Here is a 21354-nt window from a genome sequence, read left to right as displayed (position 1 = left end):
AAAAATTAATATAAAAACTGTATGATTAAAAATATTGGTAGCAAATAAAATAAAAAATTTAGTCTTTTTGAAAATTATTTTGCACCAGATTTAATAAGAAGATTTATTATCTCCTCGTAATTTTCGTTTTCGTTTTGTTTTTCGTTTGCTAAATCAAGTGGTGATCTTCCGTATCTGTTTTTTTCATTGAGATTGACATGTAATGAAATTAAAAATTCAACAACATCATAATGACCATTTTTTGCAGCAAAATGAAGTAAAGAATCACCAGATAAACTTTTAGAATTTATATCACATCCGATGCTTTGAAGATATTTGATGACTTCAAGATGACCTCTAAATGATGCAACTATTATTGAAGAAAATCCATTAATATCTTTTTCATTTGGATTGACTCCGCATGAAACAAGATATTTGATGACTTCAAGATGACCATTAAATGATGCAAAGCAAACACAGTTTCTATTGTTGTTTGTTTTACATTTTATATCACATCCGATGCTTTGAAGATATTTGATGACTTCAAGATGGCCTTCTTGTGATGCATTTATTATGGGAGAATATCCATCAACATTTTTTATGTGGATTGACTCCACATGAAACAAGATATTGAACTGTTTCGAGATGACCATTTAATGATGCAAAGTAAACACAGTTTCTATTGTTGTTTGTTTTACATTTTACATCGCATCCGATGCTTTGAAGATATTTAATGACTTCAAGATGGCCTTCTTGTGATGCATTTATTATTGGAGAAAATCCATCAACATCTTTTTCATGTGGATTGACTCCACATGAAACAAGATATTTGATGACTTCAAGATGGCCATTTAATGATGCAAAGTAAACACAGTTTCTATTGTTGTTTGTTTTACATTTACATCGCATCCGATGCTTTGAAGATATTTGATGACTTCAAGATGGCCTTCTTGTGATGCATTTATTATGGGAGAATATCCATCAACATCTTTTTCATGTGGATTGACTCCACATGAAACAAGATATTTGATGACTTCAAGATGGCCATTTAATGATGCAAAGTAAACACAGTTTCTATTGTTGTTTGTTTTACATTTTACATCGCATCCGATGCTTTGAAGATATTTAATGACTTCAAGATGGCCTTCTTGTGATGCATTTATTATTGGAGAAAATCCATCAACATCTTTTTCATGTGGATTGACTCCACATGAAACAAGATATTTGATGACTTCAAGATGGCCATTTAATGATGCAAAGTAAACACAGTTTCTATTGTTGTTTGTTTTACATTTTACATCGCATCCGATGCTTTGAAGATATTTGATGACTTCAAGATGGCCTTCTTGTGATGCATTTATTATGGGAGAATATCCATCAACATTTTTTTATGTGGATTGACTCCACATGAAACAAGATATTGAACTGTTTCGAGATGACCATTTAATGATGCAAAGTAAACACAGTTTCTATTGTTATTTGTTTTTAATTTTATGTCGCATCCGATGCTTTGAAGATATTTAATGATCTCAAGATGACCATTTTGTGATGCTGAATGAATTGCATTATATCCATTAGTTTTATGCCAATTTTTATCAATACCACTTTCAATTAAATATTTTACAATTTCAAGATGTCCATGATTTGAAGCGAGAAGTAAACAATTCTTTCCTTGTTTAGAAACAGCATCTCTGTCACAACCTCCTTCAATAAGAGATTTTACTAATTCAAAATCACCGTTAACACATGCATGGAGGAGAGGAGTTTGTCCATCAGAATTTTGTTTTTCACTCAGTTTGGTTGAAATTGAAAGATCAATTTGTTCTTTAGTTCCTCGTTCTGAAAGATCCTTTAGGAAATTGTAAATCTTTTCAAAATCTTCTGATTCACTTAATTCTAATATTTTTTCATGAATAAGTTCTGAAATTTCATTTCGCATATGATTCATCTCTGTCTCGTATTTTTCGAAGAAATCGATTATGTTCTGAGATGATTCAAGTTTGAGTTCGTTTTTGTATGTTTTAAGAATTTCAATTGCATCTTCAAATGAATTTACAGAAACATTGCATTTATGAGAACAACTGTATAAATCGGAAGAATTGTATTTTGATTTTCCCTCTGAAAGAAGTTTATTGAAATCTGTTGAATTAAGTGTTGTTTTTTCTAAAATTTTATTGATGTCTTCTATATCAAATATATCGAAAAAGTTACCTTGATCAATGTATGATGTAATATTTTCCGCAATGCGATTGATATCAATAGTAAGACCTTCACTCATCAATTATAACTTGGAGTCAAAAAAGCCCCTCAAATTTTTTTGGAAAAAAAAATGATCGGAAATAAAATAATATTTATTAATAAATTAGAATAAGGTGGCCGTTTCCGGTTGATAAACCCAAAATCTGGGAAAGGTTCTTGGGGAAACAATAATCTTGTAAAAAAATCCGAGAGGGGAAATCATGATCGGAAATAAAATAATATTCATTAAGAAGAGAAGAAATTAGCAACATTTTTATTGAAAAACTTTTTATTTCTTACATTTTTTTACAACGAAATTTAATCAGATTCTTTTTCTAAATGACTACATCGAGCAGTAAAACAGGAAAGAATCTGATAGAAAACTATAAAGTTAATATTGAGTTGCCAGATTCTCTTCCATGCCCACTACAACTAAATTCAAATCCAAAATTGTCAAAATCTCAAGAATACTTTGATAACGATACCCTTTTTGGATCAGATGATGATAGTGATGATATAATATTTGCACATCAAGAATCATCAAAAGTAAAAGAGCATTCAAATTCAAGATCTGGTCGAAGTAGCCAACACAGTAAAGAATCATCTACACCTAAAAGGAGAAAAAGAACTAATTTTGTATCTCCTGTTAAAAAAGGAAGTCCACAAAGTAAAAAATCTTCCATTATATGGGATGACAGCGACGATGAAGATCTAAAACGAATAGAAACTACATACAGAGATCCAGATTTTGCACAATATCAAGACTCTTCAGATACTGATGATGATAATATTAAACCTCGAATTAATGATGAAAGTTGGAACTCAAGTTCACCAGTACAAGACAGTCCGCCAAATGGATTCGCTATTAAACTTCCAAATGCTATATCTCCACCAAAAAGTCCAGGAATTGAAAATCCAAGACTTCTTAAGGCTAAACAGAAACTTTCCAATCGAATATATTCACCACCTAATGGAGTTCCGCAACCATCACCGCCTTCTTCCCCAGTTCCAAGAAATAGACCTTATATCAGAAGAGGAACTCCTCCACAAGACAAGCGAGTGAAAACAGATAATCTCGGATCAGATACTACAGTTTCTGATAGTAATATTACTGGAGATGAGCAATCAGAAAATATAATCAAAAAAGGTGAAGCAAAACTCGATGTCAAAGCAGCAGAACATCAAGAAGATTCATTAAGTATTGGACAAATTCTGAAATACACTATTTCTATTGAAATCAAAAACAAACTCGGATTTCCAAGATATTTTTTTAAGATTTTCAACGAGAATGATGCATTATTCTCGTTCAAAACAAAGAAAATTGTTGATAATCAGTCAATTTTCATTGAAAAAGGTTCAGATCCCCACATTTCATCTGAGAATGCGGAAGGAGTCATATTGATTGCGAATAACATAAAGGATTTCTCATTAAGAGGTAAGTCGTTACAAGGAAAAGAACTTATTACCCTCAGAATTCTTGAAAAAGACCATATTAAGTTATTTTGGTATAATTCAGAATCTCAAACACAATCAACATCACTCAAAGCTATTTTTACAAAAGGAAGTATTGAAACCGTTGATATTGTTGATGGAAAAAAGAATATTTGGGCTAAATTTACTTTATTATCATCAAATACTTTCACTTCGGAATGCTTCAGCCGGTTTGATCCGATGAGCATTATTACAATTGCTTTTGTATTGTTTGTAAATAAATAATATCTTTTATAAATAGATTGAAATTGAAATATTTGAAGCCTAATTTAGAATTACGCCAGTTTATGGATGTAAAAAATTGAAAATTTTAAGATGTCGGCAAACAATGTGAGAAGTTATCACTGTAGTGATGCGAAAAATTCCCAAACATATGGGGTTTCTCATATCCCGTCCCCTATCGTTTCCCCAATTCAATTTTTTTTTTGGAATTTTATTTTTTTTCCCGCCCATTTGAATTAAAAATGGGCGATTTTCGTTAATGTGATTGAAATATCATAAAATTAATACGTATTTTAGCTAATAATTCTATTTTTATACAATATTCTCTCATTAAATCAACATTTTTTTCTAATTTTAATTTTTAATTTTTAATTTCTTCATAATTTTAGCGATTTATGCTCATTATTAGCAAATAAATAATATATATAATATACTTATTTCATTTTATTCAGATAGGTCTTTGGGATTGGGATACCTTGTCCAAATTCAGAGGAAGTTTGAGAGGTTGGGATGGGGTAGCCCATATTCAATTATCCCAAGTGTACTCCACGAATTTAAAATTATATTATATTATTGATGACATATCTAAATTTATAGATAAAAATTTCAATGCGTACACAATTTTTTTGAGAAAATTCTTTTTTTTTACTTATTTTCATTCATAAAAGCTCACGTGAACTTAATTAACAACTGAGACATTTCCTATGAAATCATTTAATGCCGTCAAAATAGACATGTCTAAGCTGTTTTGAGTGACTTTCGCTCGATGTCTGATGCAATATCAGACATCGAGCGAAAGTCTCTCATATTGGCAACACATCCATACGATCAATACTATAGCTACGAATTACAAGCCTGTTTGGGCAATTTTTGGCCGAGTTCTGATTTTTCATTAGATCTCGAGCGAAAGTCTCTCAAATTGGCTGCCAGTTCATAAGAGTGAAACTCTAGCTACGAATTAGAAGCTTGCTTGAGAGACTCTCGCTCGCGTTGGGATCTGCATCAGAACTCGAACGAAAGCCTCTCAAAGTGGTAAGACCTGCTCATTGTTGAGCAGGAGCTGCGTAATGTGTTCGAGTAGAGTGAGGCTCTTCTAAGATCTTCCTTGTGATTGGAAGAAATTAGAAGAGTCTCACTCTACTATTTTGTAATTGTATGCCCTGGCCTTTGAGTGACCAGGGCTGCGTAATGTGTTCGAGTAGAGTGAGGCTCTTCTAAGATCTTCCTTGTGATTGGAAGAAATTAGAAGAGTCTCACTCTACTATTTTGTAATTGTATGCCCTGGCCTTTGAGTGACCAGGGCTGCGTAATGTGTTCGAGTAGAGTGAGGCTCTTCTAAGATCTTCCTTGTGATTGGAAGAAATTAGAAGAGTCTCACTCTACTATTTTGTAATTGTATGCCCTGGCCTTTGAGTGACCAGGGCTGCGTAATGAATTCGAGTAGGATTGTACAATAGCTCGGCAAACGCCGAGCAAATTGATATAAACGTACATCCCACAAAAAATGGATTGTCAAAATTTATCCCAAATTTTACAAAACCGCAGCGGTTATGACATCCCAGGGCTAAAAAAATTCGGAAACTCGCATCTCTAATCACTGAGAACTTCCTATTTTTTTTTTTAAGAAATCAATCAAATTTGATTCTAGGCCAAAATAAGCATTTATTTGAAATTTCAAATATGTCAAACTTATCTATTATTTACACTAATAGCCTTTAATTCAAATTTTCCGCATTTATGCAAAATTTAATAATTTTTTTAATATTATTTTTTTGAATATTTGGACATAGTGTCCTCAAAAAGCATAGTTGTATTGAATTGCCTTGATAGAACTATTTCTGATTCGTTGATAGGAATGTTTATACTTCGGAATCAAGTGTTTGTGATTATATTGCACATTTCTTCAATAGAATCTATTGATTTTATGGTGAAAACATTTCAAACGAGTCTGTAAAATCTGTATTGATTTAGAAAGATAGATCTCATGAAAAAAAAGGGAAATGTACGTTTATTTAAATTTTGAATCTCGAGATTTTAGTATAAAAAGTTCATGGATGATTTAGTTGTTGTAAATTTCTTATCCAAAAAGAGAGTGGTTCCAAGTTCCCAGCATTATTCAAAATCAGTTCGTGATATTGCAAGACTAAATTTAAGCGCCCTGGAAAAAGAAGTAAATACATCTAGAAACCAACCATCAGGCAGAAGAACACAAACTTCTAGACCGATTAAGTCATATACATCTCGATCAAATCAAGAAGGAAGTCAATCTTCGCGTCCTGAAAAAACAAAGAAAGAAGTACAGAAATTCGTTGATCATCATATACTAGAAAATGTTATTCAGACAAGACATGCAGAAGCTATTCAAGCTGATCAAGAAGAGCAAATTCATCCAAATAGATTCAAAATTGACAGAAGAAATCTTCCTCCCGAGCAAAGGCCTTCAGCAAGACCTCATTTCAGATATTATTATTGGGGATGAAATTTTCATAATTTATATTGTCGCATTGAGTCTGTAATTAATTGCATTTTAGCAACAGAAAAACAATTACACACTATGTTTATTCGTTATATAGTATCAATTTTATTATTTCTAATGCTTATTCATTAATTTCTTTGGGTTCTTGAAGGATATTTGGTGATAATTTATCTTTCATCAAAATATGAATTTTCATGTGATTTTAAACTGTTTTTAATTCTATTAATTTTAAATTGTCAACAAATTTTTAAATATGAGCATTCATGCTGTTTAACTAATGCTCATTAAGATGACTAACAAATATAGTAATGTCTGTACATTTCATTATTTATGGAAGGTGATTTATCGATTATCAAGAAAGCAATTGATAATCTTAAATCACCGGACATTAACATAAATAACAGTAGTGTAGAGTTCTTAGAACAATGGAAATCAAGTCAGAACTGTATTCCTGAAGCAATTGAGATATTAAAATCAACAGACAATGAAGATTATCAGTTAATCATAATTCAAGCAATCAAACATAACATTATATACAATTATGATTATATAAATGACGATGCAAAGCAAAATTTAATTCAAATTCTCTACGAAAATATCGAAAAGAGTAGAAAAGAGAACGACGACTCACTTTTGACAAGCTTTCTTAACTGTTATTCCATACTAATTACCATTCAATTTCCAGAAAATTTTGTTGAAGAATCTTTAGATTATCCATGTCTATGCTATTTGAGTGAAGTATTCGATTGCATATACTCAGAAAAATACGTGGAGACTTCAAAAAGGAATTATATCACTTCAATTTTAATTAATAATGTTGATAAACTATTCAACAAACTATTTTCACTGGAAAAATACGACCAATGGTCATTTAAGATGATGAACATATGCATTCGCACATTTCCACACGAAATTGTTTTTCAATCAAATTTAATTCAAAATCTCTTTAATCATTATTATGACGATATTGATTCTTCAACAACATGTTTTGATTCATTAGTTTTCTTCAGAAATGAATTCCAAATCTATTTTCAACAACTTTATCAAATGATTCTTGAATTTATGTTCCAAGTTGGTCAAAAATATCAACAAGGGAAGTCATTCATAGCATATTTCATTGTTAAATACCATAATTTCATTGAATACAGCCAAGAAATTAGTTCTTGCATTCAATTATTAAAAGATTTGTCATGGATACAACAAAACAACTTCGAAGAATACTGGGAATATTGGAAAGACATATTATCATACTATGCTATGAAAAAACAAGCAATTTCAAAGGAAGAATTACTTTTAATTTTCGAATCTTTTTCAAAAATTGTCACAACAGGAATATCATCAGAAAACTTGTTCGATAACAACTGCAAGTTATGCTTCTATTATTTAACAATCTGCCTTCCACAAGAAATCACAGATTTTGTTCAAAAAATAATTTTTTCTTCTGAAAAAATTTTCGTTTTAAGCTTTGTATTGAACATTGATCGAGAGTGGTGCTTGCAGCTATTCTCTGATTTACTTGATAAAACAAAGGAAACAGGCGGAGAAGTCGAATATTGTGCTTTAACAACTTTATTTGTCAGAATTTTATTTTATGAGTCAGAAAATGAAGAGTTATTCAACGAATTTTGCAATTTTGTCGAGTTTGTATTCGAAAATGCTAGAACAATCCCAATTTTAAACGCAATAATTTCATCATTGAATTATTTAGCACTTAGAAGATACAAACTTTTCTCAATAAATAACCTTAGACTATTAAATCCAATACTCAACTTTGCAGGTGAGTTTACACCAGAAAATTTTGGAGATAATCTTGCAAAAAGAACATTTAGTTTAATTGGAAAAGCATCAAGATATGAAGATTGCAGAGAAGCTTATTCATCATTTTTATCAACACTAGCAAGGAAAATAGTTGATGGTTTGATTGATCATTATACAAAAATTATCATTAGTTGCAGCTCTCAAAATTTGAATGATTTACAAAATGATGAAAAAATACCAAACGAAGAAATAGAAGATAATCCAATGGATAACAATGATAATCAATATTATCAAGAAAATAACGACGTAAATGAAATACATAAAATATTGGAATCAGAATTGGCCGAAGAAGAGGAAAATAATGATGAATTAGATCGATTTATAAGTAAAAATGATACTCGACCGCTAAATGTTAATCAAATACCCGAAAGCGAGTACATTAGGTGTTTATTAGACGGGTTCGAATTATTAGCCATAGCAGCCGAATCAAATAGGTACCTTAGTGCTTACATGTGCGCTGTAGTAATGCCAATGCTCTCAGAATTTATTGGAAGCGTCAAAATTGTCAAAAATGACATGTTTTCTGTGATTTCTGAAGTTTACAAATTCCTTGAACGATTATTCTTGGCAAGTGATTTACCTTTTGAAGAAATCAAGGAGTCTTTCAACAGATTCATTGATGTAGCATTTAATAGAAGCGAATTTGCAAGTTCATGCATCCATCTTCTGATTGCTATAATGGATAAATATCCAGAAGTTCAATTTTACCTTTTGGCAGCATATGATCAAATAATCGCTCCTAATATAATGAATATAACTGAAGCAACACCATATGTTCTCGAATTTATGTGGAAATGCAATTTTTGGGTTTGTCAAATTGAATTTCCATTAAATGTAATAGAAAACTATAGGGATTTGCAATTACATGAGATATCATATCTATTAGATTTCATTAGACAGACAATGAAACGCGGTCTTCCTGAATTTATTAATAATACTTTGGAAAACTACGGTATTGCTATTGTTTCTACTGTTCTTGAGATATTAACAGATCCAATATATAATAGATATTGCTCTGATTCAATAGAATGCTTAAGATTGATCTTATTGTCTGCATCAGAAAATAATTTTGACAGAGATACAATTGTCAACATTATTACTGATAAATTTAATAACCTCATACCATTACAGACAGAAACTATTCCTCAATTTGTTAATAATATCATTAATGAGCATGAAGATTTTAATGTTTTCTTCAATTTAGTTTCATCATTCTTGATTGAAAGCCATTGTTATGTTGGATATATTCCAAGCGAGTATGAAGATCAGGACATTGAAATGTTTGATGATTCAGACAATGAAGATTTAGATCTTATTCCTGATGATGACATTGAAGAAAATTGGGATACATTTATCCAAGATGTCCCTAATTTCTTCGAGAAATTTGCTAGAAAAGAGAAGATTCGAGAAGAAGAGGAAGAATCAAATGAAAATCAGCAGGATGATGGAGCTTATTACTTCTTCGGAGGTTTTATGGTCGAAAAATCACCATTCCTTGAAGAAACAGAGATGGAAATGAAAAACTCGGAAATGATCGATCAACAACAACCTTAATACTATTATATTACGCTTTGTTTTATAGATAATAAATTATTTATTAATATTTACAATACAGTCAATACTTTTTTTCCACTATGAAAGCCAATCTCATATTAATTGAAATACAAACCACTAAAATTTCAGATTATTCGCATAGAAAACAAATCATATTATCAAAGAGGTTATTGTTTCGCTTACCAATTTGATTTAACTTAAAAAAGAAGTTAATTTTTATCGAGAAGTTGATTTTAAAAGCAGAGATATTGAAAATCGCACCAATGGACGAAATTGGCATTTTATGGTCTGCTCAACAGGTTATGTCCCAGACAATATGATCATAAGAACTGCAAAATGGAAAATCAAGGAATCTCTAAAAATCGATCAAATCTTTCTTTAGATATGGTTTTTATATTAATCGTTATATTGCCCATACATTTAGTATTAAAGAGAAGATCTTTAATAGGATTTGCTATTGCTTTACAGGCACTGGCTTTTTGCTTTATGAAAAATTTGTCAGCCAAGTAACAAACTTTTGTGAGTGTTCTTAAAAACATACTAACATCTGTCATAGGTGATAAATAATATATCGCTCAAAAATTATTTTTCGATAAAAATTCAACAGTTAACCGGTTTCGATTTATAGTGATAAAATGAGTCAGCTTATAAAGTCTAAACCTTAGCGTAAAAAATTATACTCATCCTTTCAAAATTGTGCGACCAATTCAAAGGCATATCAATCATTCATTCAAAACATAAAGATTTTGAAAGCACTCACAAATTATGACTCGTAGGAATTAAAGTTTAATGTAAACAAAACATATTTTCTATAACGAACATTCTCGTTCAAAATTTTGTTAGATGGGGTTACATTGTTTTGATTAGATAATATTAACCATAAATATTAGAACAACTTTAAAATTAAATCCCGATAGCAATGAAAATTTTCCTCCTATTTTTTTGTAATAAATTTCATATATATCTAACAAACATTATATTTGAAGTTAAATATTTTTCAATGTATCAATTCAAAATATTCGTTTTAAAAATTTTTTAGAGAAAAATTATGAGGGAAGAAGGTGAAACATCGCAAGCAACAACCTCGGTTCTTATTCAACATAATAGGTACCGAAGGATTCTTAAGAGGAGAGTCTCTAAAGAATTACAAGACATCTACTTCCGCTTCTTTAACTATGTTTTTACAATGGCTTCTTCAACCAAGCTCATTGTGAACATATTTAGATACATTATTATTGTTCAAATACTCGCATCTGCATTACAAATCACAAATGCGAGTTTTTGGGGAACTTCGACAACAATGTCTCGAATTTTCAGAATACTCTCTGTTGTTGTATCGTTGGATGTATCTAGTTTAGAACATTCTAAATACTCAATAAGTGTTCTTGTTGTTTCCTGCGTCGCTTTGTTTTCAGTTTTTATTTTATGTTTAACAATGTACTTTTTCAACAAATTATCGAAGCTTTCAAATACTTTCGTTATCATAACTTCTATCTATGTAACATGCATTGCTCCTTACTTTTTGAATGTCCAAGCTCTTTATATTGGCCACGAGATCGATACTTTGATTGTAAACGGAGCATTGACAATTCCAATCGTCAACATAGTCATAGATGTTATTTCAAGCATTATCTTTTATATCCTTCATACAGTTTTCGTTCCATCTTTCCTGAATTTCCGTCCAACCGTTTACTCCATTCTTTTCACCAGAGATTCCCAAATCTTCATCTCAGGCACATCAATAACCATCTTATTATCCCAGATTGGAGCAGCACAAAACAAAACTGGCTATCAAATCGTCGGAATCGTTGCACTTGTTGGCGATTTGATTGCCTTCCTTGTTTGTTTGAAGAGACACGCATGGCTTTCCGATAATCTCAAACAATTTTACGCCGGTATCTCAATTCTCAATATTTGCTTCAGAATTATCATCCCAGTTGTAGCCATTTCAGGCAAATCGGGTAATGAAATACTTGCTGTATGCTACATTGTCCTTGTTTTGATCATTGCAGATGCAGCTCCCATGATTGAGAAGAAATTTGCCTCAAAACTCCTTTTACAGCTTGATCAGTACCAAGGAATGGACTTCTTTGAAGAGCACAAGTACAGAGAAATCGCCGGAATGTTCAAAACAGGTTTCTTCAGTGGACATCCGAAATTACATAACTGGACATTCATAGATGATGCATTTACGAAATATCCAAACGACAGAGTATTGACTATTTTGTATGCCAGATTCGCCGCTATCTATCCAGATGAGATAGAACGTGTTCGCGATTGCACAATGAAATTAATTGCGATCAAGAAACACGATGTCGAATGCAAGAAGCTTATTAGTGACTTACAATCACTTCTGCAGCTAAGAGAAAGGAATCTTACGAAAGGATTAAAGAAACAATTAACTAAGGTTAAAGAGAAATCTGATCGTTGCATCAGCCATACTCGTCGTATCTGGGAATGTGTTATTCGTGGCTCAACAAGTGAAATTGATTCACTTTCTGTTCAATTACAATATCAATCTAAAGCTGTCAACAAGGATTACTCTCAGTTACTGTTGATATATCCCAATAACCCATTTGTTGCAAGATCATACTCCCAGTTCATGCAAAGTGTCATGTGTGACTTGAAACAAGCAAATGAATATCATCAGATTTACAGTTCTCTCAAAGTAGGAAGACAACTTCAAACAGAGAAAGGCTATTACTTCGCTACAACAGAAATACCAACATTACCAACAGATAAAGAACATTCTGCCATAAACTCTGAAAGTCAAATTCCAATTGCAACAGGATCTGTCAAATTGAACGGCCAACAGTCACAGCAATCGTTTTTGGTTGGCCTAAGTAGTACATCTATGACAGAAGGTCAAGATGGTCTTGGTAATAATAATATCGAAATTTCTCCTGAGATGCAATACGTCGAAAACGCCATCCACGGTATTAAATTACCAAGTCAAACTGTTACACGTGCTTTAATTGTCTTAATGTTCGTTGTTGTGTTACTTGCAACGACAATTCCATTTTTAATCATCATTCCAAAACAATTGAAAGAAGAAATTGATTCCGCTGTTTGTGTACACACAGTTGCCGACATGTACACAACAATCTACCAGATAATGATCTTTGCAATGCAATATACAGGCTCAACTTTGAGATACTTCCCTACTTTTGCACAGAGATTTCAAACATTGACAGGTGAAAATACTTTGTCATTTTCTGATTCAAAATTCCTTTTATCACAATTAGAGAGATTGGAAGAGCATTCACATGAATTCGAAACAGCATTACCTACTATGAAGAAGACAGGTTATTATGCAAAATCATTAGATATGGCTTATAACACGACAGCACCAATTACTTTGTATTCAGATAATTATGCTGATTCTACTAAATTTAATGGAACATTTTCATTACAATCATATATATTGTATATGATTAAGATTAGCACGCAAATAGTTGATAATCCAGAAGCAGCAATAAATACAAGTAATTATTTCAGTGCTACACATAATATTCAAACTGTTGATGCTTTTTGGAAGAAAATAATGAAGCAGTTAATTACTGATTCCGATTCAATGTTTACCAACAAAATAGGAACAGTTCAAATCATGTTAATATTTGATTTAGTATTTATTATTATTTTGGATATTGTTATTATGATAATTGTTTCTTATTTAGTACATCATGAAAAAACAATGATTGCTAATGCATTTAAAGCAATTCCAAAGCGCTCAATATCTCAAATTGTTCAAAGATTAAACAAAGCTTTGAATAAGAACATAGAGAATGATAATGAGAAGAAATTAGATACACAAGAAGAGAATGCTTTAAGAATATTATCAACATCAAATACAAGTACATTTGATATTAAGTTATTTGGTTATTTCATGTGTCCTCAAATTACTTATATTGCTTTTAGTATTGGTATTTTCGTTGTTATGTATAGAACTCCTTTGCAAATCAAGGATGAATTAAGACTTTTGACACCACAATTCTATGATTTAGTACTTGCTCCTGTTGCTCTTCAACAAACAATCATTGATGCATTAAGATATAATTTCATTGCAGCTCCAGGATATTTAGAACAACATCCAGATTCAGCTGATTACAATGCAACAATTGCTTATGTAAAAGCAAGTTGTATTGAACCATTCCCAAGTCTAGTTTCTCATTGGTGGTTCGGTGATGGTGTTACAACAGAAAGAACAGCTGCAAATGGTGGAGATACTTATACATCTTTGTTCTCGACTTCTACATGTGATGCTGAAACATTTTTGACTGGAATTACTGGTACAATGACTTGTGCTTCTATTGAAACATCTGCTTATGCTGTTATGAAGTCATTGAATGATGTTTTCGAGTCAAGACCATCAGCAGAAGACACAAGAATCTCAGCAGCAATGTTATGGTCATTCATGAGATTAATGAATCAAACTGTTGATCCAGGAATTGATATTCTCGATGGATTGTTGAGAGAAAAACAAACAGAACTCACTGATAAAATGACAACACCTGTCATTATAATGATAATTATTTTATTTGGTTTCGGTACATGGGCAATTATTGGTATCACTTTTGTTAGTGAAGCGACAATTGGAACAATTAAATTGTTCTTACAAGCTGATCCACATGATATTCTTAATTCAAAGACAATATTAAAGATATTGTCAAGTGATTTCTCAAGTAATGATGATGATTCAAGAACTAAAGACACTTCTTTCTATGAAATGTTAGTGTCTAATCTTCTTGATGGAACTGTTTTCATGGATAACTCTTTGAAGATTTTGTCTGCAAACAAATCAGTTGAAAACATCATTGGAACTCCTGCAAATGATGTCATTGGAAAGAAATTTGATGAAATAGTTAAAGCACCATCAGGAAAAGAACAATCATTAGCAACATTCCTTTCTGCTTTATCAACAGCAATGAACGCAATGAGATCTCCTCGTATAACAATGGAAGCAGAGATAGAAAGAAATGGAGAGCCATTAATGGTTGAATTCAATGTCATCGCTGTTTCATTAGTTGGAGAAGTCCAAACAGCACCAACAAACAGAGAAGGATTGGCAATGGTCATTATTGTTATGAAGGATACAACACCAGCAATGACAGCTAAGAAGTTGTTGGATGAAGAACACGAGAAAGGTGAACATTTGTTGAATATGATTCTTCCAGATATAATTGTTAGAAAATTACAAAGAGGTGAATCAAATATCTCTTTCTCTGTTCCTTCTGCATCAATCTTGTTCATGGATATTGTTTCATTCACTCCATGGTGTGGTTCTCTTCCTGCAAAGACAGTTATGGCAACATTAAACAAAATGTTTAAGTTGTTTGATACTGCTCTTTCGAGATATGATAAGATGATCAAGATTAAGTGTATTGGTGACTGTTACATGGCTGCAGGAGGTATTTTCGATGAAGTTAATAACCCTGCAATCCATGCAAAACAGGCAATTTCTTTCTGTTTGGATGCAATTAATGGTTTGTCTTTGTTCGATATTGAAAACAAAGTTCAGTTGAGAATCAGAGCAGGAATTAACTGCGGTGGTCCAATCATTGCGGGTGTTTTAGGTATTGAGAAGCCAACATTCGATATTTTGGGTTCTGCAATTTCTGTTGCAGCTTCTATGGAACATAATGGTGTTCCAATGAATGTCCACATCCCTCAGCACATGTATGATTTGGTTTACGACCAAGAGTTCGTTTTCAAGGAGAGAGGTGATATCCAGATTAAGGATAAGATGATCCATACTTACTTAGTCTCTGGATATACTTCTAAGAATAATTAATTCTTTTATTTATTTATTTTACTTTTATATATATGAATAATAAAATATACCATTGAATTTTTTTAATAATAGTATTTTTTAGTCAGATGTAATAAAAATGAAACAAAAACTTAAAATTTGAAAGTTATTTTTGTTGAAAATGTTACCTACACATGAATATGAAATGAATTTGATTCGTGCAAAGCCGTCACCATAGTGGCCTGCTTCGTTAATACCTTCAGGTGACCGAAATGTTTCTGATCCACTTTGAATTCGACCATAATAACCTGACTTTATAAACGAAGATCCACCACCACCTGCCTCGTACGAACCACCTCCTCCATAATATCCCCCTCCTCCACCACCGCCGTTAAAGCCTATTCCATTACCATTTCCACCTTTTTTAAATTGCCCATTTTCTGCTTGATGAATTTTTTTATTTGTCGTATCATTCAAATATCCCCCGACACCGCCGCTGTCCTGGCTAGCTCCTAATCCATTATATGATCTACCGGTGTCCAAAAGTGACAGACCTATTGAAGTAGATCCACCACCACCACCGGCTATCTGAGCTTCACCATTCGTGAGTCTGCCTTGATATGAATCGCCGCCGCCATTGCAGCCACCTTTCACCATAGTTACATTAGAATAAGTCGAAGTTCCACCTACAAAGATCGTAAAAGTCTTCGATTCAACGAGATTTAGACGAATCCATACATATGCGCCTTTACCGCTTCTCTCTTTCGTAACACATCCTCCGCTTGCACCCCAAAGCTCGATTAAATACTTTCCTGACTTCAACCTTACAGTTTGGGGAGCAGCTTCCTCAGATTCATTTAATTTGCAAGTACATGGATACAATATTTCCATTTATTATCGAATCATTAAAGAATTTTTATTTTATTTTTTGATGTCGCATCTCGTATATCTTTAAAATCTTCATATAAATTACATTTAAATAAAAATTTCAATTTAACTTTGACGAGAGTTTTTCTTTTGATTTGCAATTTGAAAAGATTGAATTTAAAATTTGATGTTAATAAAGTTCGAAATCACATTGTTTAATACGGTATCAAGTCTACGAGCATTTCTTATTGTGTGAGTTCCATGTATTCCAACACGTGAAGCTGTTTGATAAAATTAACTTTTGAATACAACCCCCCCTCTCAATTTAATTTGCTAATAATCAAAAGCACATTAGAGACATTTGGGAAAAAAAGTCAAAAGAAATTTGAAATCCAATAATTTAAAAGTATTTTTTCTCCATGAAAGAATTGATGTTTTTCTGAATAAACATTATGGTAGCGTATATGTATTGTTATCCGTCTTTCTGCTATTTCAGAATTTAAAAACAATATCACTTCTTCTATGTAAAATAACGTATATTTTTGTCAAATTAATGAGTCAAGGAATTACTCAGAACTTCGAATACATTGGTTCACATATCAAAGATTATATTAAAGAGAATAATCTCTTTCACATATTCGAAGTAGAAGATATCGCAGCAATCATGAAATTTGCGAATTTAACACCTGAAGACTATAATTCTGTTCTTGAGCAATCACATTCAGTTATTTCAGCAGACAAATTGTATAAGTGCACTTGAAATGCAAATATAACTATCGGAAATTTACAAGATGCTATTTCAATACTGAAATCAATTCAAAAACACATGAAGATGAAAGTGTTAGATGGTATTATTGGCATTTTAGATCAAGTACAAAATGAAAAATCCAGCGCAACAAATAAAATCGAAAAACTTCAATCAGATTTAAATCGGATTCAAACAGAAAAAGCGAACTTAGAGAAAGAAATACAAACTCTTAAGTCCCAACTCAAAGAAAAGGAAAGAGATGATTTGCCAAAAGAATTTCTTTCGAAAATTTCTGAACTTAAAAATTCTGAAGATTTCAATCAAATCTATAAATTCTTTGAAGAAATTTCAGAAAAAGGGAATCACAAAATGATGTTAAAAGCATGCGAAAAAGAACTTTGGAAGAAAGAAAATATCAACGGCATTTGTCGAAATGTTCTACATGAAGCATCATATAATGGAAATCTGAAACTTGTTCAATCTCTCATTGAAAGTGGTTGTGACAAAGAAATAAGATCCAAATTTGGTGATTCAGCTCTATTCTGGGCATCATGTAGTGGCAATCTTGAAGTTGTTAAATATCTTTACTCAATTGGAGCTGATAAAGATGCAAAAACTAATGAAGGATGGACACCACTAATTACGGCATCAGAAAATGATCATCTTGAAGTTGTTAAATACCTTGTCTCAGTTGGCGCTGATAAAGATGCAAAGAATAAATATGGATGTACTCCGCTCATGTATGCATCACATAATGGTCATCTTGAAGTTGTTAAATATCTTATCTCAGTTGGTGCTAATAAAGAAGCAAAGGATAATAATGCTTTCTTTAGATGATAATTTCCTTTTTCAATATTACAAAAATGTTTTTAGAATAATAATCCTATAATACGTTAAGAAATCGAGAAAGACATATACTAATAAATGGATTGCTTCAATTTTTAATCTTTTTTTTACCAAGAACAATAATGATAGACATATGGAATATGAAACAAGATAATCCAAGCTATCCATTATTAATAACAGTTCTAGGCATTTATTTGTAAATCATTTCGGTTCTAGGCATTTATTTGTAAATTGCCAACAATGATGCTTGTGATGTATGAAATGAAATGTTTCACCATTAAGAAACGCATAGCTTTTTTAAGGGAAAAATAAATTGTCATTGAAATATATTCAATTTTTATTTCCAATCAGAAATAAGAAAAATAAAGAATAAACACCAGATTTGTAAGTTGTTTTTATTGCAATCACATACACACGAGTATGAGATGGATTTAATTCGTGCAAAGCCGTCACCATAGTGGCCTGCTTCGTTAATACCTTCAGGGGAACGAAATGTTTCTGATCCACTCTGAATTCGACCATAATAACCTGACTTTATAAACGAAGATCCACCACCACCACCTGCCTCGTACGAACCACCTCCTCCATAATATCCCCCTCCTCCACCACCGCCGTTAAAGCCTATTCCCTTACCTTTTCCTCCTTTTTTAAATTGGCCATTTTCTCCTCTAAAAGCAACATTATTTTCAACATAATATCCTCCTGTTCCACCACGCACCTGGTTAGCACCTCGTCCTTGCTTAGATCCCGAAGGTGACGTACCATCTAAGCCAACCAGTCCTCCGGCATTTCCGCCATCTCCAACGCATCCACAACCTCCACCACCAGCTGCAACGGCAATTCTATCGGCGTCAAAAAGTGACAGACCTATTGAAGTAGATCCACCACCACCGCCCGCTACCAAAGCATCGCCATTCTTCTTACTTCCTTGAAATGAATCGCCGCCGCCGTTGCAACCGCCTTTCACCATTGTTACGTCAGAATAATTCGAAGTTCCACCAACAAAGATCGTAAAAGTTTTCGATTCAACGAGATTTAGACGAATCCATACATATGCGCCTTTACCGCTTCGTTCTTTCTTATTACATCCTCCGCTGGCACCCCAAAGTTCAACTAAATACTTTCCTGGTTTCAACCTTACAGTTTGGGGATCAGCATTTTCAGATTTATTTAATTTACAAGTACACGGATACGATGTTTCCATTAATTACCACATTATTAAAGAGTTTTAATTTTATTTTTTAGTATTGCATCACGAATTTCTTTAAAATCTTCATATAAATTACATTTCAATAAATATAACAATTTAAATTTGTCGAGATATTTTTTTGTTAAATTGAATCGAAAAGTTTGTTTTTAAATTATTCATTTTCGATGCAATGCATCATACTTTGCTTTGCAGGTGTTCAGTTCTATGAATGACTCTTATTAAATCGGCTTCATGAATTCTCAAAAGAGATAAGAAATCTCTTTAATGAATTTTGAATTTAGCGACAAAAGGAATATTCAATCTGTAGAAACCAGATCCTAATTACTATATGAAATTATGTATATTTTCTTGAAAATTGATATCGATTTGAATATAACCAAAATCTAATGAATTCTATTTATGTAAATGAGTCACTATAGTAATATTCTTCTCTTCCCATTGCATTGATTTGCCATAAAACAGTTGGAAGTTGCTAATTCATTTAAACTTCTTTTTCATTATACAGTTTCATCATTTTATGCTAGCCCAAATAACTTCTCTTGCTTGGTTTGGGGCTGAAGTTAAAATATCTAATAAAATCTAAATTGGTTTTTTATTTAATACCAACAAATCAAAAACAAACAAATATGATATACTTTAAAGGGTTAAACAGCTTTCAGGGAAACTTCCTTTGTGTCCTGTTCGCTGATTTTCTCCAAAATATCGTCCTCTTAGATAATATTCGACAAAAACAAGATCACCAACTTCTAAATCAAGTTCAGTCCTCAATGTTGGATGATATTCTTTGTCAATTGAGAAATAGGCACAGATCTTTTGAGATTTGATTGTATCTGTCGAATTTTCAAGAGTAACATATGTATTGGGGAATAATCCCTTTTTGCCATTACATTCACCTTCCCACCAACCGCTAGAATGTTGAGATAAAACATGAATTTTATCTCCTCGAGTGAATGCCAAATCTGCTGGTTGATTTGATCGAAAGTCTGCAACAGCTATTGCGTAAGCTTCTTCTGTATCTGCAGACTCGGTAATTGTCGGATCTAAAACTCTTAAAACTGCTCTATGGCTTTTTTCTTTTGGATCGTATACATTTAGCTTGCTTAGGAATTTTTTGTAGGTGTTATCTTGTCCAACTGAAAATTTAGAACTCAGATCTGCATATGAAATTAGATGTTTGTGAATTACTGAAAACCTGTTGCATTCAAAATCTTCAAGTTGTTTATGTATCTCAGGTAATTGAGAACTTTGTATTTCTCCTGCAATTTGAATGACTTCCATTGCATTTGAATCGTTCTTTCCTTTTTTAAGGCTTTTAGTTAAGATTTTAATTTGTTTATCAACATTTTTGAATATTAACTTCTTGGTCTCATTCAGATTATCGAGCTGTGGCTTTAATTCGATTTGAATTTGTTGACGAAACTGATTTACAATTAGTTGATAGAGTGAGGCTTCGGATTTTATCGTTTCAACTAATGATCTTGATAAGAAATCAGTAGGATCATATTCAGTATTTGATAATTCAGTTAACATTGATGAAACTTTGTTGTAGATATCAATTCTCTTTTGCAAAATTGTTGAACATGTTTGAAAGTCTTTAGAACTCATATCCAAGCGCTCCGAAATCCTCTTAAAAACGGTGAGAAGACTCTCTACACCAGAAAACATTTTGACAACTAAATTGAATTTTTTGAATAAGATTTTTAATTGATGAAATGCACTACAAAAATAATTTTAGTTATGAAATGTTCAACATGATTTGTCACTTTTGTTTGATTGATTTTTTGTAAGGCTAATTAAATTTCTTCAGCAATAGTTCAAAGACACAAATACATTAATTGGCACGATCGGCTGTCTATATCCTCTCAATTTTCCATGATTAAGAAGTATATTCCATGCCTCATCTTGTTGATATCTTTCTTCTTAAAGCTTGAAGATAAGCTCTCCATTTACAACTCTATGCATCAAAAAATATCTTCAAATACATCAAGATGTGATTGAAATGTTTGATGAATTCTCAGCATCGATTATAATTGATATTGAATATCAAATTAAGAAGATTTTGCAAACACAAAATGTATCCCTTAAATGTTTTGATCACAGAAGACACTTACAAGAACTTGTTCAAGTTCTGAAAATCTTAAGGGATCACTGCCTTA

General features: G+C 32.0%; 10 protein-coding genes across 10 annotated transcripts; 5 read left to right on the top strand and 5 right to left on the bottom strand.

Annotated features, from left to right (window-relative positions):
* Positions 1–74: 74 nt before the first annotated feature.
* TVAGG3_0839350 (protein ubiquitination) lies at positions 75–632 on the bottom strand (the record flags this gene model as incomplete). Its single annotated transcript, XM_001327323.1, has 1 exon — positions 75–632. One exon carries the CDS (start codon positions 630–632, stop codon positions 75–77), a length of 558 nt encoding a protein of 185 aa, XP_001327358.1.
* A 707-nt stretch (positions 633–1339) lies between these two features.
* On the bottom strand, positions 1340–2257 carry TVAGG3_0839340 (histone-lysine N-methyltransferase family; the record flags this gene model as incomplete). The annotated part of the gene is made up of 1 exon (XM_001327324.1): positions 1340–2257. One exon carries the CDS (start codon positions 2255–2257, stop codon positions 1340–1342), a length of 918 nt encoding a protein of 305 aa, XP_001327359.1.
* Positions 2258–2313: 56 nt separating this feature from the next.
* On the top strand, positions 2314–3946 carry TVAGG3_0839330 (uncharacterized protein; the record flags this gene model as incomplete). Its single annotated transcript, XM_001327325.1, has 1 exon — positions 2557–3933. One exon carries the CDS (start codon positions 2557–2559, stop codon positions 3931–3933), a length of 1377 nt encoding a protein of 458 aa, XP_001327360.1.
* A 2034-nt stretch (positions 3947–5980) lies between these two features.
* Positions 5981–6409, top strand: TVAGG3_0839320 (uncharacterized protein; the record flags this gene model as incomplete). The annotated part of the gene is made up of 1 exon (XM_001327326.1): positions 5981–6409. One exon carries the CDS (start codon positions 5981–5983, stop codon positions 6407–6409), a length of 429 nt encoding a protein of 142 aa, XP_001327361.1.
* Positions 6410–6736: 327 nt separating this feature from the next.
* Positions 6737–9833, top strand: TVAGG3_0839310 (armadillo (ARM) repeat-containing protein family; the record flags this gene model as incomplete). The annotated part of the gene is made up of 1 exon (XM_001327327.2): positions 6737–9778. The coding sequence occupies one exon, from the start codon at positions 6737–6739 to the stop codon at positions 9776–9778; it is 3042 nt and encodes a 1013-aa protein (XP_001327362.1).
* Positions 9834–10826: 993 nt separating this feature from the next.
* TVAGG3_0839300 (guanylate cyclase protein) lies at positions 10827–15569 on the top strand (the record flags this gene model as incomplete). The annotated part of the gene is made up of 1 exon (XM_001327328.1): positions 10827–15569. One exon carries the CDS (start codon positions 10827–10829, stop codon positions 15567–15569), a length of 4743 nt encoding a protein of 1580 aa, XP_001327363.1.
* Positions 15570–15647: 78 nt separating this feature from the next.
* On the bottom strand, positions 15648–16418 carry TVAGG3_0839290 (glycine-rich protein family; the record flags this gene model as incomplete). The annotated part of the gene is made up of 1 exon (XM_001327329.1): positions 15648–16418. The coding sequence occupies one exon, from the start codon at positions 16416–16418 to the stop codon at positions 15648–15650; it is 771 nt and encodes a 256-aa protein (XP_001327364.1).
* An 802-nt stretch (positions 16419–17220) lies between these two features.
* TVAGG3_0839280 (spectrin binding) lies at positions 17221–17979 on the top strand (the record flags this gene model as incomplete). Its single annotated transcript, XM_001327330.1, has 1 exon — positions 17221–17979. One exon carries the CDS (start codon positions 17221–17223, stop codon positions 17977–17979), a length of 759 nt encoding a protein of 252 aa, XP_001327365.1.
* Positions 17980–18254: 275 nt separating this feature from the next.
* Positions 18255–19447, bottom strand: TVAGG3_0839270 (glycine-rich protein family; the record flags this gene model as incomplete). The annotated part of the gene is made up of 1 exon (XM_001327331.1): positions 18326–19192. The coding sequence occupies one exon, from the start codon at positions 19190–19192 to the stop codon at positions 18326–18328; it is 867 nt and encodes a 288-aa protein (XP_001327366.1).
* Positions 19448–19785: 338 nt separating this feature from the next.
* Positions 19786–20871, bottom strand: TVAGG3_0839260 (peptidyl-tyrosine autophosphorylation; the record flags this gene model as incomplete). Its single annotated transcript, XM_001327332.1, has 1 exon — positions 19835–20863. The coding sequence occupies one exon, from the start codon at positions 20861–20863 to the stop codon at positions 19835–19837; it is 1029 nt and encodes a 342-aa protein (XP_001327367.1).
* Between the last annotated feature and the right edge of the window lie 483 nt (positions 20872–21354).

The sequence above is a fragment of the Trichomonas vaginalis genome, chromosome VI (genome assembly GCF_026262505.1).
Source record: "Trichomonas vaginalis G3 chromosome VI, whole genome shotgun sequence".
Taxonomy (NCBI): domain Eukaryota; phylum Parabasalia; order Trichomonadida; family Trichomonadidae; genus Trichomonas; species Trichomonas vaginalis.
This window is presented reverse-complemented; position numbering and strand designations above follow the sequence as displayed.